The sequence below is a fragment of the Melanostigma gelatinosum genome, assembly GCF_949748355.1.
Source record: "Melanostigma gelatinosum genome assembly, chromosome: 19".
NCBI lineage: Eukaryota > Metazoa > Chordata > Actinopteri > Perciformes > Zoarcidae > Melanostigma > Melanostigma gelatinosum.
In genome coordinates this window covers 14,000,558-14,019,827 of record NC_136652.1, presented here as the reverse complement: position 1 = coordinate 14,019,827, position 19,270 = coordinate 14,000,558, and the positions used below count along the sequence as shown (strand labels likewise).

Here is a 19,270-nt window from a genome sequence, read left to right as displayed (position 1 = left end):
ATTTAAAGACAACCAGACAGGCCTGCTGTGCATGTCTGAGTGCTATCCGGTCCAGGATGCACTGAATGAGACACCATGTTGATCTGGTACTCCAAGCTGATTAAAAAGAAGTCGACGTATAAATAGCTGCAGGTCTGCTGAGACCCTCAGCTCATTTAAATCAAGATTGAAGACTTTTATGTTTGCTGCTGCCTTTAATTGAACCACATTCAATTAATATATTAATAAATTTCCTGCATTTCTGCATTTTACTACTGTATTTTAAAATAGTTTTTTTTTTTAATGTTTTAATGCAATAAATGTTCTTAATTGTTTTTAAATCTCCTTTTCTTTTGCCTTATGTTTTGATGCTTTTAATGGTTTTATGTGAAGAACTTTGAATTCCCTTGTTGTTGAAGTGTGCGATACAAATAAACTTGCCTTGCGTGTAATCACTATAGAGCACTATTTTTACCCTCCGCCATTTTCAGTAGTGTCCATAGCATGTTCACTTTCCGGTGGCGATCCAACAACGCAATACGTTGCATTTTATAGATGCATTAACAACAGTTGTGCAACACTACTCACGACACAGAATGCACTCTAGAGTACGCCACTGAGTGTCTGTTATAGAAGGGAGTGTGTGGAGGTTTTTTTAATGGAGAGTGTAAACGTGCCTGTCTTTGGCTGCAGGTTCTTGCGTGGCTCTCCGGGACCCTCGATGGGCTGGTCAGCGAGAAACATCCGGGCTTGATCCAAAGTACTCATCACAAAGTACTCGCGTTCCTTCAATTCGGACCGTAGTACCTGCAGGAGAAATGCAAAGCAAATGGGTTGACGTGGCTTCCATTTATATGAAAAAAAAAAAGTTAGTGTTCAGAAAAACAAATGGCTTTTTTACTTTGTGATGATTATAATAGAAAAGACAGTGTGTGCGTGTCAACTCTATGATAGAAGACAGAACAAGCCATCTCAATGAGAAAGACATTTGAGAACCGGGGAATTCATTTATTCCCTCTGCAGGTATGTGCATGTTTGACTCTTTATCCCGTCAGCACCAGTGAACTCCAAATGAACCTGCTGAACAAGGTGTTGGATCCAGATTGCTGCTGCTAATCAACCAACTCTGTTGAAATCAGCTCCAACTTTCCTTTGCTTCCGAAAGAGACACTTGTGATCTCCTCACGCTCACTAATATGGCAAAAAGAAGACAAGCAGGTGTTTATTTTCAACTTATGGATGAGATAAACAACACTCTCAGCGGCTAATTCGGCGATTGCAGAGTCTTCCCATTTTAAGCGGGAAAGCGAGAGATAAGGAGCCAGAGAGTGAGGAAAGTTGATTAGATGGGACGACTCGCTTTGACAAAGTCTCACACTTATCAAACAGACGAGTGCCGCTAAAATGAGACGCCGAAAATGATGTTTTGTAGTCGTGCACACAACACTGACTGAGCGGCAGATGTCAAACATGCTGGGTTCATTGGGATCGTATATACAGTCCCATCTGGAGAGATACGAAGATACGGGAAGAAATGTCAGGGTAAGAGGGTGGGAAGGAACAGTCTGCTCACAGGCTTTGAGATGTACTTTTTGTTCTCGTCTCAAAATAACAAAGCTAATTTCGGGGAGTAAGTGGCTGTTAAGTTAAGATTAGATCACCGCAATGACAATTTCACACGGTGCCCTGAGGACAAAAGCACCCTCGCGCTGAAATGGAGCGTCCCCGCTGAAGATAAATTAAATCACACCTGCTAATAAATGGTTTGCTCCGTTCCAATGATGTCCTACCTGCTCACATGGAGGAAACATATTAGGCAGGTAGCTCAGAGAAGGGACCTTGAGAGACGGAAAGTAAACGAGAGCTGATTGAGGAAGAGGAAAAGAGGTGTGTATGCGGAGTCAAGATAAAAATAAAAAAAGGAGGGTGGGGAGCTAAGCTGCGAGGACAACTGCCAGCAGAAACCTTTTTTTATCCGTTTTTTTGTTTTGCACTCACAGATCTGTTGCTGGCTATAATTGGGTTTTGAAGGGGATAAAATTGAGTGTGAAGATGTTGTTTAGCAAGTACGTCACAATCATTTTTTCCTGCAAATCACAGATAGCGTTGGTGCTCGTGTGAGCACAAACAACAACATCCCGGTTGGATAAATCAGAGACGCCTGATTACAACCAGATTTTTAAAAAACAAGCTCAAACGGCCGCTGCTGCCAAAATATAAACCAACTTTGGCTCTGTTTTGTGTGAAGTATCATAAAAAAGTGCAAAGCAAAATCTCAGAACAGTTTCTTTAGGTCTGGGTGATCATTCAATACGATCTAAGACTCGTCAAATTTAACTGATTTATTCTTTTTAATTCAATTAATCATTTTGTGACAAAAAAGCATCTTTACATTGTTTTGATTGAGAGTGACTCCATTCTCTGCTCAGGTACACTACTCCACTGTATCTCTACGTGTTTGCTGCTATATTAACCTTCAGATGTTAAACACAGCTCCTTTAATGTTGTGCAAATCATATTAATAACCACATCACACAGCCCTAGATTGCTAAATACTGATGTTATTTGTACCATTACAGTAGATGTTGAAATTGACGACAGTATATCATCGTTTACTGTTAACTGGCTCCAAAGAGAGACAGACAAAGACACAGAAGGTTGGAACAGTGGCAACACAAGTAGTGCCAAGTAATTCCCTCCGTTAGAAACAGCCTCTGGGTATCCGAGAACAGACGACAACTCCAAAGACCTTTCCCCAACGCTCACATGAGTCTTTTGGGAGATGCCGCCCACTTGCACTCACATTGTCAGAGTGACTCACAAGGACACACTTTTCAGAGGAAAGTGAAATGAAAGGTAAATATCAAACAGATGTACAGATTTAAGGCTGAGAAAAAGCTTGTTTTTTGATAGCAAATTCCAGAGTGATGAGTAATAAGACATGGTTGTCTCTGTCAAAGATAAAAAAAAGAACCAGGTCTTCACTGTGCTTCGGTAGATTTTAGCAAATCAAAACATGGTTTGGGCTACTGTGATTTGTGAAGACCAGATCAAGCTCCTGTCAATCCCACAATGCTTGATGAGTGACCGCGGCCTTGGTTGTGTGCATGTGTGTGTATCTGAATCGTTGTGTCTGTGTGACGGTGCTCGTGTCCAGGTCTGTGATTGCGTGTGACTCTCTTCACCGTGTGCCCGGCGCCGTGGCGGCGATAAGATACCGTCACAACACCGCTGCTTTCCGAGCGCTGCCAAACATCCCCCTCTATCCCCGCTCTCAAAACCCTGCAATCTCAGCCTCACTGCAATATCACCGCACCCCTAATCTCCAGGAGGAACACAAGCCTCCGGAAACCACAATGTACCAGCTGTAAACATCAGAGCAGCAGGTGACTCCAGGAGCATTCACACACATACGAAGGAATTACAAACTGTCAAGGAAATACAAATATTCCTTTTGGTATTTTTAGAAGAGGCAAATGATTGAACTTGTTGTCTGAGACAAATTTGATTTTGCATCTGCAAAGCGTGCACCTTTCCCCTCAACACCCACCGTTATCTTGCAACAGCCAAAAGCTACCGATGTGTAGTTGTTGTTGTTGTTGTTGGCAATCATACTCGCCGACATGCTCGACTAATCTGCCGCTTCCAGCCTGAGCCGTATTAAAAACAGTAAAATACCCACGGACCCATGTGTCAGGCTAATAAAGAAGTAAAGCACAGTTAAATAATAATGCAAACTCAAGTTTCTTCAGTGACAGTTTCTAATACGACATGGTTATTTTATTATTTTCTCTAAAATCTGTATTGGATATGTTTATTTTACAATGCTGCTGCCACTGCAGTGATCTTTCAAGGATTTGATTCCACTGAAGAGACTTTTCTGTTGAATATTTTCAATTCCCAATGCAAATTCCAAACATAAAATCATATTTTTGTAATTTGTATCATCACTGATCACTACCCACTACTATGTAGTCACAGTTATTCATTAATTCCGATGTCGATTACATTGTTTTATATGTTACCTATGACCTGCATTTACCTTTTTTGTTATTAATTTGAGGGCAGTGGAGAAACAACTCAAACATACTATGACAGAGTCATGTGTCGGTCAACCTGATGAATGCATGTCGCATATAAACTCTCTTTGTAGGTATTGAACATCTTTATCTGGAGCTGCTAAATGGCAGAGAGACCTTTCACCATCAGGTCTGTCTGCCGTTAGTTGCTGGACGGGTAGCGTGCAATTGGTTTTGAGAGAGAATTTGCTAAAAGTGCTCGATACTGTGGCTGAAGACAAGGCTGATGAGAGCAGTGAGAATGAATCAAAACAGTAAAGCTGCATACACATGCATGTATTGATGTCAGCCATTGTTAACACAAACACCTTGATCATAGCAGCTTTGATGGTTCATGCTGCTGAGGTGTAGTGTAAACAGAAATATGTAGCGTTTTTAGTAAGCCATGCACATGAACCTCAACTGAAACAAAACTGCACTCAGCAAGCAGGGCTACACACTGTCAGGACACAAGTCTGTGAAAAGGATGCAAAGGCAAAAACAATCTGGAGTTACTCACAACGAGGCAATTGAGTATTTCAAAATGTCCTTCCTTTCCTGAGAGATAAGGTAAAGTCCAGCCCAGCACTTTAATTCATTCCATTCTCCTTTCCTACCTGCCCGTTCAGGTGCAAATGGTGCGAATCAATCATGCAGGCACTATGATTAAGATGGGTTCTCCAGCGGACTATTATACCCTCCTCGCTTTAGACGGGTTAACTGTGCCCTGCTGAAGCGTATTAAGAGACTTCAAAGAAACCAAGTTAAATAAATTGAAATATAAATCGAATCCCACGTTTGTTTGCCTACTTATTCCCTCTGAAACAGTTGGACGAGTGTTTGAAAAGACTTCACAGTCCGAACAATGTAGACAAGAAGCCAACCGTTGCTGTAAGATCAGAGTTGTTCAAAATGCCCTTTTCCTTGTTCCCGCTTCTTGAAGCTGCTAATTTAATAGAGGAGATTGATGAGTTTAAATCAGCTGGATGCTGACGGAGGCCTTTTATTGGATCATTGAATGTGCAATTAATAAATGCTATAATGGCCATTTTAGCAGGGGAAAACACACAGACACAAATCAATACAGAGAGGAAGGAGCACAAGTAATACAGGGCAATGCCGTTCCCTCTCTGTCTCACAAACTCTTTTTTAAATTCCTCCTGGGTGTTGCCAAATGAACGGAAAGGCTTTCAAGCAGAATCTAATGCAACAGTTGTGCTCGAAACTGAATGCCATGAAAACAGCCAGGTGAAAGTGCCCCATGCTTCTGCCCCTAATAACTTCCTTTCTTCCACATATAAACCTCTTTCCTCCTCTTGCTGTCAACCACTTTCGTCAGGTGTTCGGACGACTGCTCTCTCATATTTTTCGTCCCTCTGATTCTTTAATAACAGCAATATCTGTTTCTCTCTGTTGGCCTAAGTGGCTTAGCCTTCCCTTTTTCTTCCAGAAAAAAAAAAGAAAAAGAGGGGAAACAGACAGGTTTTTCCACTTAGCCCTTCTAAGCCCTCCGTACCGCATAAGATACCTATTTCCATAGAGAAATGCACATTTCCCCATTACACTGACAGAGTAGCTGCGTATCACTGAGTGACTTAAGTGTGCGCGCATGAATATGTAAGCACAGGGGAATAGTGTGTGTGTGTGTGTGTGTGTGTGTGTGTGTGTGTGTAAGCAAGTAATAGAGCATGACGTGTTCAAAGCCCCAGCTCCGTGTGCTGCTCAGCCCCCTCAAGGTCGAAAAGACCCTCAGGCCAATGTATTACGAATACAAGGAGGAAGCAAAGGGAAAATACAATGCAACATCGTTCACAAAAAAAAAAGAAAGTGAGCCTTCAACTCAAAGCTGAAGACCTGGAGATGAACAAGGAAATGGGAGAGAGGATAGAGTGAGAGAAAGACGGTGAAGAAAGGAGATGCAAACGCGAGGGAGACCAAGAGCAGGACAGACACCACGGACTAGAAAACGAGACAGAAGAGCTGAGAGAGGGTAACGAGAAAAGGAAGGTGACAGTCGCGATGCGGGAAGATTGTATTCTCCTGCGGGTATTGTGCGCTCGCAGTGCCGTTCCGTATTTAATGGACCGAGTCTGATCTGCTGGGTTGAGGCCCGTCTCTGTTTTCTGTCAGTTTCTGAGAACAAGATACAGAGCGCACCACTCTATCATCTCAGACCTCAGAGGACACATTTTTGATTAACCTGGGCAGTTGTTTGTTGTCTCATGGCTCAAAAACGCAGACAGAACAGAAACTCAGATGTTGAGTCCCTCATTCTAGGTCTTAACTGGCAGAGTATCTCTCTTAATCCCACAAGCCCAAACATGAACATGTTCCTTTAAAATTCATACATCTCTTTCCTTCTCAGACTGAATATATATAACGAGGGCAAGAGCGTTGTCGTTTTTCGTCCCTGGATACATTATATTGACCCGGTCTGGAATTGTCCTGACAGGAATAGTTTAATAACATAAGAGTTTAGCCATGATTTTGAGGAACACTACTCTTTTACATAATCAGTTCTGCTTTTGAATGATGGTTCGCCATTCAATCATTAAAAGTATATACTTAGCAGGCATTACAGCAGCCAAGAAATTGATTGCCTGCCGATGCAGAGAGCCCCACTCTGTCTCTAGATCAGTTATCTGCCAGTCTCAATTTTTCTGTCTTTGAAATTAGAGGCCGCAAAAATGAGTTAATTTTACTAATGCTGAAGCTTTAGTTCCCCGTGTCTTTGTTGGGGGTTAGGATGAGGTTTCTAGACTTTTGTTACGTTAAAATGTTTTACATTTCCTTTATTCCATCTTCTTCTCCTTCCACTTATGGAAGTGTTTGATTCCCCTCCTTATAATAAAGGCCGTATCTTATTTCAGCTTTCTTGGAAACTGATCGTGTCTCAGTGTGCACGGCTGCTTTATTGGTCTCGACTAGTATTCCATCTACCAACATGAAATAAGAAAATGTCATGTAAAATGCAATTACATAAAAGTGTAGAAATGCTTAGAATTGTTTGTCAAACTGTAAAAAGAACATCCTTAAAGTGGATACATATGTACCTGCATACATACGGTATGCACACAGATGAGTTGTGTGTGTGTGTGTGTGTGTGTGTGTGTGTGTGTGTGTGTCCCCCAGAGGGCCAGGGTCTGTTGATCTGTCTTAGTGCGGGTGTGATCCTGCGCCCACGCACAAACAACACGTGTATTAACTCTCGAGGCATTTTGGGGAACAAAATAATAGCGTGGTGAACAGAGTGCGGAGAAACGCATTACGATGTGAAGAGCGACATCAACAGTAGTAGCGGCGAGCAGACTGGGAGTAAACAGTAGCCGCGGGGTTAGTCATCTATCAGAAAGCAATTACACGCCAATGCACTATCACAATAACCAGTGGTTACAATAAATAATACAGTGGGGAACACGGATGACAAATAGCAGTATGGACAAAGGTGCGACTGGGTCGGCACAAACGGATATTGATCTCGTTAGAATGAATGCTATGATGTGAAATGAGTGATAAATAACAATATTTCTAGGAATGGAACAGAAGGAACACTGATTGTGTGGGAGTCATTTTGATATTGGTCTTTAACTCTGCGCTGATACAAGCTTTGTGCTCGTTGACTGCCGAGTGACCATAATAACACTGCTGATTATCAACCACGGAGCGGAAACGCATCCCGCTGTGGTTCTGCTTGACTGCTGCAATCTGTACTTCAGCTAAACGTACTGCAGCCACCACGCTGACCGGCCTAATGTAAATAATGTCGGGGTGATTACTGCTCCTGCTTTATGGTAACAGTGTCTTCTTGTGGTTTCAGTCCGTCCCGTTTGGCACTTGTGTAGACACTCAATACAGTGGCTACATGAGCACTTGCACCAGCACTATAAAATACTGTTCAACTGCCTGGATTATCATCTTCGGTCTGGATCATTACAGGTTATAGGTAGAGCGCAAGATTTCTTTTAGCGAGACTAATCCAGCATTGTGTCGCCTGGTCCAGTCTGGAAACAGAGTCATTGTCAATTAAGCAGGACGGCACAGATCATAAGATTGAATGATGGCTTAATTCTATTAAACTGAGTCATTAGCAGTCAAATATAATTAAGTCCTAGTAAAGCTATCGACATGATGCTTATTTAAATTCTCATCCAGTTGCCTTTAGACTTAAATGCCCCGTAAACTCACACAGGTGTATTTATTTATTCTGCCTAATAAAAACTGCTCTGTTGAGGCAAGTCAGTACACACACCAAAGAGCCTTTAAGAAAGGCTTTAAAATAGGTTAAACTCCTCGATAGCACATTAAAGAAGGGCCTTTAATACATGGTTGCAAAAATGTAAACCTATGCAGTAGAAACGCTTTCTCATCTGGGAAAACCTCAACAACTCAACTTTTAGGAAAGTTGAAGGAAACAAAGGGGGTACAAGGTATGATGAATGTAGTCCAGAGTGACAGGAGCATTGCCTGTGGCAACAGAACGTACCGTGCAGTGGTTTTGCTGTTGCAGCAGAATAGGGACATCTCCTCCGATGGGCATCTGCTTGGCCAGCTCGTCATCCTTGGTGCAGATCCACCTCCACAGCTCCTCCAGGAGGCCCAGCAGACGAGACCAGCGCTCAGCACTCGCCTCCAGATGGGCTCTGCCAACATACACCGACCGCGTCCGCTGTTATTATACTGTGTGCATTTGAAACTCTCACTGTTGAAGCCTGTACAGTCTTGTGCAGACATAAAACTGGATGTTTAAGAGACACACATGGAGCAGAAATGTAGGCTGATTTATTGATACAGAAGTATTGACACTCATTCTTTTATTTTTAAGAAACGGATTATATAAAGAATAGAGCACAGCTCACCCGGTATCAGACTTGCTGAGATGCTGGAGCTATAGACTCTTAAATCAGAAAAAGCATCCTCGCACTAAAATCGGTGCAACATCTTTTTATATAGCAAGCTTTTGGTCAGAGACCTTCTTCAAAGCAAGAACCAGGAAGCTGATGATTTAAAAAAGTTCATAGCTTATGAAAACATAAAAGAAGAAATCAATGAAAACAACTTCATTACGACAGAAGCCCTGTAAAAACCGGATCCCTGACCACTCCAGTGGTAGATTTTATTCATGAAGGGGAACACAAGTTCGACGCTCAGTGTGTGGGTGGTAGCATGCGTGCAATATGTGTTGATAAGCACTCTCGGCATAATGTTTCTGAACACAGTGTACAGAGACCTCCTATTGCCGCTCGCTGAGTTAGCCATAATTACACATGTACTGCAATTAAGGCATAATGGGCTATATTTAAACAATCAACAAACCTGGTGCCCCATCTCCCACACACACAGATCTCTCACTGTCTATTTTTCTCCCGCTTGTCTTCCTGTGGAACATTACGTCTGCACTGCTTGAACTTGACCCAAGGACTTTCCAGGGAAGAATCCTTTCCTGCACCTTTTGTTATTTCCCCTCCCTTCCCTCTCCAGCCTCTCTCCTTGCCCCTGAAGCTTTGTTGCGCTCTTCTGCTGCTTCTCTCCAGCCTCCCCTCGTCCTTGTTGTCTTCATCTCCATCTGGCCCTGTCAACTTCACTTCCACCTTCACTTTCTTCACCCTCTGCATCGCCAATCTTATTTATTTATGCCACGGTTGCAGCTGACACGGCATTGTCTCTGTCCTCACAAGTTGATGTGCCACTGTGGCAGCCATGATGTCCTTTTGGAGCTGTATCTCATCCCTGTGCTTCACGGCAGACATGTGGAACACAGGAGCTACTGTATCCATACAGCTGACCGGAAACACAACAACCTATTTAAATATTACATGTGGTTTTCCATGAATCCAAGACATGCTGCTTGACCACGAACACTGGAGCAAACAAACTTGTAAGCACTGGATGAAGTTTCACTGACCGGATGTTGGCGGATTTGGTCTTCAGGTCGCTCCAGCGTTGGTTCATGTCATCCAGTCGATGTTGGAGGAACACAGCTTCCTCCGAGCTGCCCAGAGCCTTGACCATCTTCGACTTGTTTCCATCCACACTCTTGTAGATGTCATTGTGGGCATCGATCTCAGCCTGGATGTCCTGCAAACACACAGACAAAAAAAAGAATTGTCACAAGTGACCCATTTCTTCAGGTAAACTGAAGTCTCAGTCAGTCAAGCAGGTTTATCACAAAATCATCCACAGTGTGGACATCAGAGTCTTCCAGGCTGTAACAGCTGAGTGTTGAAGAACCGGAAATAACGTTGGATTTTGTCGTGAAGGACTGATCTTGAGGGAGTTCACACATTTCCAGGGGGCAGAGAAGTTTATATTTTTATGAAATGTCCTCACGGTACTTTTTGACTCCGACTAAGAAGATCTTAGCTTCTACCCTTTCACTGACTTCCAAGGCCTACCCGAGCAAGTCCCTCGGCAATGTCTGCCTCCATGCTAATGCTGCATAGGGTTAAACCAGAGCATCACCAAATCAAGCTTTGATCATTTGATGCTGAGATACAGTATCCAATACTAGTGTACTGCAGTGCTATTCCAAAACACTGCGATTGTGTGTGTCTGCGTTAGTGGGTATGCGTTAGTGTTTGTGTGTGAGGGCGGAACCACAAGGGGGGATGACGCAAGAAGAGGATCCTGTCAAATGTTTTATTTTTAGATGTGTAAAACTGCTCCATTTTCTCTCTCGCTCTCTCTCTCTCTCTGGTGGGACTCCCTTCAGTTCAACCCATTTGAACTACAGATATAGAAATGACTCCAATACCACACGGATGAGGGTAACACTGCCTGCAGCACAGAGACAGATTTGCAAATGGGAAGAAATGAGAGCAGATAAGAGAAGCGTAATGAGACATATAGCATAGATAGTATGGTGATGCAAGATATTGTGGTCATTGTGTGTGAAATGACCCATCTTCAGTGCCTGCAGGTTGTTGTTCGTGTATCCATCACATTGTTGAATTACAGATTGGAAATTACTGAACTCAATCAAGCATTTCTTTTTACAATTCCTGTCAAACTGCCTTATCTGGGAAAATGAAAGGAACGCTGCTGCGCCGTTTCCTTGTAGTCTCTGCAACATTAAAATGCATTCACAATTACCAACAGAGTATGAAGAGGCAATTAGAGTGCACTCCGCTTTCACAAATCAGTAAATTAAGTGAAGTTTGCAAATTGAATTCTGTAAAACCAATGTGCCTGGAACAAGTGACTGTTAATCACCAGCCAAATCACACGAATAGCAATATACTTATGTACTCGCATACTTACTCATGCAGATAACATATATTAGAGAGAGCATACAGTAATGGAAACCCCCATTATCATACAAATAGACACAAACATACCTACCAGCAAGGGATTCAAGGCTATTAAATGAAGGCGGAGACACCATGAGAACGATTGTGTCGGACACACGCGCAAAAGTGACTGGAGCTGCGATGCTGGAGAGTCGTGTTCACGCCAGCTAGGGAGCCTGTCGGCAAGTGCAGACTCGGGATGCACTGATCCGACTTTTTCAGCTCCAACACCGAAAGCGACATCTGGTCTTTGGGTATCGACACAGAGTATATCAATCCGATACCCGTGTTTAATGACTACGCTGTGTGCCTCACTGTGTGGAAGTGACCATTCCTTTATGTGAAAGGCAACATCCGGCTCCATGATAACATAGCTTTCCAAGTTTGTAAAACAACAGGTAACAAAGGAATATAAAACAATATAAATGCACTGAATTGTTATTCATTAAAATAATGGTATCCGATACAGATGAGCATATTGTCACATATTCAGCCGCCCGCACTCTCAGGTCAAACGCTCCAGGTCTTCTGTCAGTTCCACGCACACGATTTAAGAGCCGTGGTGACCGAGCCTTTGAGGCAGTGGCGCCGAGGCTCTGGAATGCTCTGCCTGCGACTCTACGCCTCGCAGATTCCGTGAATACCTTTGAAAAACAGCTCAAAACCCACCTTTTTAGGCTGTCCTAGACCTGCTCCTGAAATATGTGATTTATTGACCCTATGGTCACATTGTGTTTTTTATGCTTCTTAATTTCTGCACTTAGGCACTTTGTGATTTTTTTTGTCTGTGAAAAGCGCTCTATAAATACATTTTATTATTATTATTATATTATTATACCGGATCCAGCAATTTGAGTCAGCATTGGACCGATGTCCGGTATCAGTATTGCTGTTGTTGCATCTCGTGTGCAGACCAGATTTGACTTTGCATGTGTTGTACTCCACTGATATCACGCTGGGACTTCTCCTCTACTTTAGCCTCCCTGAAGGGATTTGAGGATGCTGCACATCACATGGGGGACACAGAGTGGATGCAGGTTAGCTGCACATGACACCATGTGCACAGTAAAGCGGACCGTGTGACCACACAGCTCCGCTTCTCCGTAAACTGTGTTCTTGAACAAATGAACGGACAAAACACAATCCAGTTACAGTAGAACCAGACTTCTCTCAAAACAACGATCAATTACCACAGTCATCCGTGGCACCGCGCTGCCATTTACTGAAGGCTGAAGCAAATCCCTCCACTGTGATTTGCGAGGATAATCACCCGCTGGCTTTTTGACAAATCAAATGACTCTTAGTAAAAGGTTAGAAGAGAGGAAGAGTGAGAGAGACAGACAAGCAGAAGGAGAAAGACACAGTAAGAACGACAGACGTACAGAAAAAGAAAGATGAAGGACAGACAAAAGAGTGAAAGACGGAGTCATTCTGTCACTCAGCCAACTGGCCGTGTTTCAAGTCATTACCCAAAGTGCTTCCCTTTCCGTTGTCTTTAGCGCTTCTACTTCCACTGGACGTAATCCTGACTGCACACACACCAGCACACGCTCTCACACCGTCACAGAAGGCACGCAGACTGTGTGGGCATACAGAGGCACATATATATTCATTTACAAAGCTCCCTTTAAATTTCATTTCACCCACTGAAAGACTACTTTGAGCCAGCGGTTTATGTATGTCAGTGTGTGTCCCGGGGGGCTTAAGTGTGGTAATGGATCACTTTCTGTCTCTTGCTCTTTAACACACACACACACACACGACCAAAACAGAAAACATCTGTGTGCCACAGGTCACCGTGTCAGCTTCAAAAAGTCTCTGTTTGCCACTATCCTATGACGTGTTCATGGGCTTGTTGATAGAAATGAACTCAAACAGCTTTCGGCTCATCGTGAAGACACTGAAGACAATGACGACATGATATATGAACATCAAATATAAAAAGCACTCATACATACACATCACAAACGGACAGCTACTGACTCAACTGAACCACTGACTCGGGGAGGGAGATTGAAAGTTAATGGGTTCTGAATCGCATGCAGACTTTAATGAGTGATAAAGATTTTTGTTGGCAGCGGGCTGCTGCTTGGAGCGCAGCTGAGAAGTGACACACTCTCTAATTTTAACCGAGGTTAAAACTACTACTTAGAGCTTTATGAAGAATAAAAGCATTAAACACACAGTTAAGCTGTGGCTGAGGTAAAATACACCTCAACAAAATGTCCTTTTGGTGATACTTTTGCCTAAAATATGTATTTCACATCGACAAACAACAAGGACCCTTACTGGGCGAAGCCATGTTTGTCATTAGCCTTTATTAACACAATTACTGTAAAGGTTTGCTTTGACAAATTAGACCGAACTCAAAGCTCTGGGTCTCATTCTATACTCTCTCTCCGCATGGTAGCGCTCTCTAATACCTAGCAAAGCAGGCCAGAACTGATTATACCATTTTAATGAGTGCAATAATGACTGTTGAGACCTTATGAAGCTGAATACATGAGGTCCACAACTACAAACACGAGAGACGGAGAATCAATGGTGGCTGTGCTTGTACTCATGGTGTTAAAAAGACTTAGAAGCCACTGTGAGACCAAAAATACACCCCAAGACCAGGAAACATATACCTGTTCAAGCTTTTTGAGCAGCTCCTGCAAGCTGAAGTTCAAGCCAATCATATTGGAGCGTGTGCACAGACTCCTCCCGCTCCCTCCGGCGTCTACATGTTCTCTACTGTCGAACAGATCGAAGGTCGGCAAGGAGTCAGCGCAGGCAGGTAAGTCCTCCAGTGGTTCTGGTCAAAACAGATACCTTCAACGTCAAGGCTGGGATCAATACTAAATCCAAAGTAGGAACAAACTTCAATCCAACCACAGAGAAACCCGGCTGTTGTAAAGAATTCAAAAGCAAGAGGGTCAAAGTCGATTCGCAGTCCCAAAACAGGCAATTCACACACCCGCTGGCAGCACTTGGGCATGCGTGGCGGTGTGTGTGCTCGCCCAATCCCGCCACATGTTCGTAGCATCCTCTTTGGAAAGGCAGCAATGCTCAAGAGTTGGGGTGACAGCTACCCTGCAGTCATGCTTCAGAGCTGGGACTAGGATTAACGGGACGATTGGTGCCACTGTAGGCGGGACAACGTAGAGGCTGGAGGCTGACAGCTGACTTCTTCTGGCCAGGAATGGGCCACTAAAACTGGGAGAGGAATCCAACAAATCTCGGGTGGACGTCTGCAAAAGGGAGATAACGTTTCATGTCTTTAGGGCCGGGCCGCCTGATGTAGACCTCCGAATGGCCGAGGACAGGTCCAGCTCTCTCCTTCAACTTCGCCGTACTTCCCTTCCTGCACTTCCCCTCTGGGCATGAAGGAAGCTGTGTACACGATGTCCGGCAGTCAGACTCAGAGCAGGGCTGCGGAATTTGCTCTCAATTACTCGGATGAAAAGCACTCTATTCCTGCCAGTCACACAAGTCCGCACGGTTCAAGAGGAGCAGCACAAAGAGGCACATGGTTCGCCCTCTCGCTCCCCTGCGTGAAAGGTAACGGGTGACTCTGTCTCAAAGAGACAGAGTCACCTCAGTGTCTGCCTTGCTACCCACTCCCCTCGGGTCTCCAGCCCCGGTCTGGTCTCACTCTATCACACCCTCATAATCACTTCCATGACTGGGCCACTTAGTCAAAGAATGCCTCCTTCTTCTCCTGGAGCCACGTGTTCGCAGGCAGCTGCCTCAGGACTTGGCGTCTCGATCCCGGCTCGGTAGTCTTAACTCTTCAGCCTCTTTGAGTCGAAGCGCTGCCGATTATCTCCTCTTTGCCTCTTGAGAGGGAGGAGAGGTTGATTCGTTTGTCATCCTGTTCGCTGTCCCCCCTCCCCCCCCCCAGTGGGACGAGGAAACTTCTGAAAAATAAGTTACGTTTCTTCTTTGGCTTTTTGTTCCTTAGGGGGTCAAGCAAACACTCGTACTGGTGTCCACATCCCTCTCTCCTCTCGCTCTCTCTGCCCACTGGCCCCACTCTTTCACACAGCTGTTTATTATTTTGATCAGTATCCTCCCTTTCCCCTCCCTGTCTGCCTGCCTGCCTCTCTCTCTCTCTCTCCCCCCCCCTAAACTAACTCAACACACTACACACCCACTTCCTGAGGCCTGTATGGGCAGAGAGCATGGTGTAGAGAGGGAAGTTTAGAGTAAAAACTTTACATGGTATTTAGTTGTTATAAAATGATTCAAATGTGAGAATGGCACAAAGATGGAAGTGATAAAAGGGACAATTGAGCAGAGTGCAAATGCAAGATGGCAGGAGAAAATAAAGGAAAGTGTGTCTGGGAGAGTTAAAATAAAGAAAGTGAGGGCAGAGGGCCAAGTGAGCAGAGCTCCACTAGTGGAACGTTCTACGTGTCTGGCTCAGGGGTGACGAACATATGTCTGTTTTGTCAAAAGAATAAAGGACAGGGCAGACATAATCTTCTGTACAGAGGACATTATTCATGCATTTTAATCAATGTTCAACACCTTTCTTTGACAGCTCCTATTTAAAATTTTAACTCTGAACTCGGAACTACTGAACTACCGAAGCCCGTTACGGCTCAGATCCCATAATGTGAATACCATCAGCCTGCAGAGGACTGCATTAAGAGAGCGCTGTGGTTCCTGCGACAGAACAAAGGCCGAATGCGTGAAACGAGTCTATTAATAACATGTAAAAGAGATGCAAGTATATCATTAAAATGTATTCCATATGTTAAACCTATATGTGGAAGTCTTTGTGTTGCCAGTTTGTGTGAGGGTGTGTGTTGGCATTTTGAACAGCAGGGTAGACATGTGGTGTGCATCAAAGACACACAGACAGATGGCTGTCGACCGAGGGAAAAAAAAAGAAGAAAAGATACAATACAACGTTGCATATTCATAAGAGAAAGACTTTGAAGTGCGCTTAGCTAATTCAAAAGATTTACATACTCGAGCCCCTTAAACAGCATTGTTGACCTGCGCCCGACAAATATATACTATTTGATGGCTTTCCAGCGAAGGATGTGAAATTAACTGGTGGGAATTGGCACATTTGACAAGCGTAACTAATTCAACAATGAGTGGAAGCTGAGATTAAGCAGAAAAAAAAGAGATGAAACAACCTTTTTGTGCAACATGTTTGGCAATTTTGGCTTACCGAGGGACATATTGCAAGCAACTTCTCTCATTCACACAAACAAGACACTTATTAAGATTGCAAACACGCACATGTGTGGAGCGTAAGGCAGGACGTCGGGGGTTAACGTTGGGCTACATTACTACACTGAGCGGATTAGGACCATTACAGGGGTAAGAATGGAATGGTTCCAATCCCTCAGGAAAGAAATGGACTGATTGAGAAGAGAGAGGCAGTGACGACGAGTAACGCTTGTATGTAACAGGAAAAATAAATAGTGAGGAGTCAAAAGAGACGGAAAAGAAAACTGAAAGATGGTCTATCTGCCTACAATTACTAAGAAGCTGAGAGAAGGAAGGAGAGGAAAGGAAAGGTTGGGAATTTTTTATTGGAAACTACAATTTATGCGACGTAAAATCAGGGCAACAGAGTGGAAGAACAGACATCGGAGCGTAACATTTTGCACAGGTCAGCTGAGTCAAAAGCCCGTTCTTTCTGTGCTCTCCATCACGGCTGTGGTCGCTCGACTTCTCTATCTGCAGAGGCTACGTGCTGCATCGAGACATTGTGGCCTTCAAATCTGACAAAGAAGTGCTCTTTACGCAAACCTTCAAAGCTGCACAAATCAATATTCCTCTTCTGCTGAAAGTAAAATATTGCTGCTTTAATAACAGACATCTTGGACCAACAATCCAGGTTGTGCTCGATGGCTTTATGTAATAAACAATTATGAAACGGGAGGCCATTTGTATTCATCCACTAACAGAAGTCAATTCAGAAGAGACACTGTTCAAAGGGAACTGTGGGAACAAAAGAAAAAACCAAGAGACGAGAATGTGTATTTGCCCAATCCTCAAATGCAGCTTACCTTGTCTCACTAACAAGCAGTTTGGCTTCAAAAAATAATGACTCAAGAGAAAACTGCCAAAAGGGAAAATGTGAACGAGTCAAAGAGCAACAGCAGAGGAGGTTTGCTGTCTCCGATGATGTCGAGAGGGAGCAGAGGCCGTGCCGTCTAAATAAAGTTGTGCAACCATATCAGCAAGATCACAAACAGAGCAAATGAACACCACAGTGAACAAACACAGACACACAAGTACACCCAGAGCCAGAGTTCACAGGAGGACCCGGCCGCCACGGTAACGCTCTGAGGCTGTTCCCCAGTCGGATCACTTAAGATTCATCCCGTCTAATCCGGACTTCCTACCTCTACAATTTAGTGTCAGACAAAAAAAATCAATGTAGCTGCAGCATTCCACCATAATTCTCACAAACAGGCCACATCCAGTGAAGTCACTTCCTGTGCCCCAAGGCTATCACTGACACTCCTCTTCCTGTTAGGAGGGCAGCACCCATCTGGGGAGATTAGGGCCCTGACTTTGTTTGTATACACAGCATGTGTGTGTGTGTGTGTGTGTGTGTGTGTGTCACTGGCAGACAGAGTAGCTGGAGCGGTTCTTCTTTGCCGCTCATTCGGCGGTACAACAAGCAAGTCAAACTGTGGAACAAATCACAGTGGGTGTGCAAAGTTGAAAGCGCTCTTCGTGTGTGTTACGGGGCACGAGTGCTCTTCATTCAAAAGTAAACATACACTTTATTATTTAGTCACCTTTGCTGTGGTAGTAGGTCTTTAATCACTCCATAACGTACGCCTTGATCTTCTTTTTTTTCTCGACGCGATCACAGAGCGAATAGCAGCTTCAGTCGTCACAACCTGAAGACTCTTTGCTTTTGTCGCCACAAGGTTAGCGCAGCGCTCAGTTTGAATGGTGGGTAGGAGGAAGAATGGAGGGAAATAGTGCGGTAGATGGAACAGCATTGACAAAATGGTGCCGCTCAACAGCATGTGTGCGTCAACCGCATGACGTTTTCACATCCTCTGCGTCTCCCAGGAAAAGAGTCATCGGACATACCAATTTTGAAACGCGTAAGTTGTGTGTGTGTATATTTATACTCTTCATATCTCAGTGCTGGGCTCACACTGCCAGAGGGCTTTTATCAGACGACGGCTGTCCACGTGACTCTAGTGAAGGATTTACCGTCTAAATCTCAACTTTTGTACGTCAACACAACTCCAAATGCACTCCTGAACTGAACATGAACTCCTTAAAAAAACAAAAAAAACAAGAGTGAGTACAGTGCAATGGAAACGAGCACAATGCCAACAGCAAAGTCAAAGCGGTAAAACATTTCCCCGAGTCGGCGAATTGTTAATGTGCACTTTAGAAAGCGTGTCCATTGACAGCTGACCAGTGCTGCTGTGACAGAGCTGCTATTACAGAAGAAAACTTGGAGTCAAAGGTCACACACACATCACGAATAACTTATTCCAGGGATCCAATAATGGACCGCGAGTCATCCTTGTAATCATAAGTAAGAAAAGGTTCATCCTGAAATTCATATGTAACTCCGGAACAGGGAAATTGGGAGCGCTGTGTACTGTTGCCTGATAATCAGCTATTGATTCTGTTGGGCCTTCTGTGTTTTTGTGTGTCTACAAGACACTTTGTAGATGCCCTAAAGATTGAGGTGAAATGCAGAGGCTCTTCGACACTCATCCTTGTGCAGGAGAGGAACAAAGGTGGCTTTGGGGTTGTGTGCAAGAGGCCGCACCAACAGTCAGCGCTTGTGACTGCTTACTGTTTAATGAATGATGTTAATCTGAACGAGCAGCAGGAGAATTTTTTTATTTTAGCAATAACTTCAAGGCACAATGTGTTGGAGTTTCCTGCAATACAATTAAACTCAAAAGAAAATAATCTCTCTCGATCGTCACTTATGAGTGTCTGCAGAGACCC

The 19,270-nt window shown here is 43.9% G+C and overlaps 1 protein-coding gene across 5 annotated transcripts in view; it reads right to left on the bottom strand.

Annotated features, from left to right (window-relative positions):
* The window catches only part of utrn (utrophin), a gene marked incomplete at both ends in the record, with an annotated part of 159,242 nt that overhangs the window by 49,073 nt on the left and 90,899 nt on the right, over positions 1 to 19,270 (bottom strand). For all 5 annotated transcript variants that reach the window (XM_079290349.1, XM_079290348.1, XM_079290351.1 and 2 more), the window contains 3 exons: positions 657 to 786; positions 8,521 to 8,677; positions 9,940 to 10,112. In XM_079290349.1, the coding sequence (XP_079146475.1) occupies positions 657 to 786; positions 8,521 to 8,677; positions 9,940 to 10,112 (460 nt within the window). The remainder of the gene's footprint in view (positions 1 to 656; positions 787 to 8,520; positions 8,678 to 9,939; positions 10,113 to 19,270) is intronic.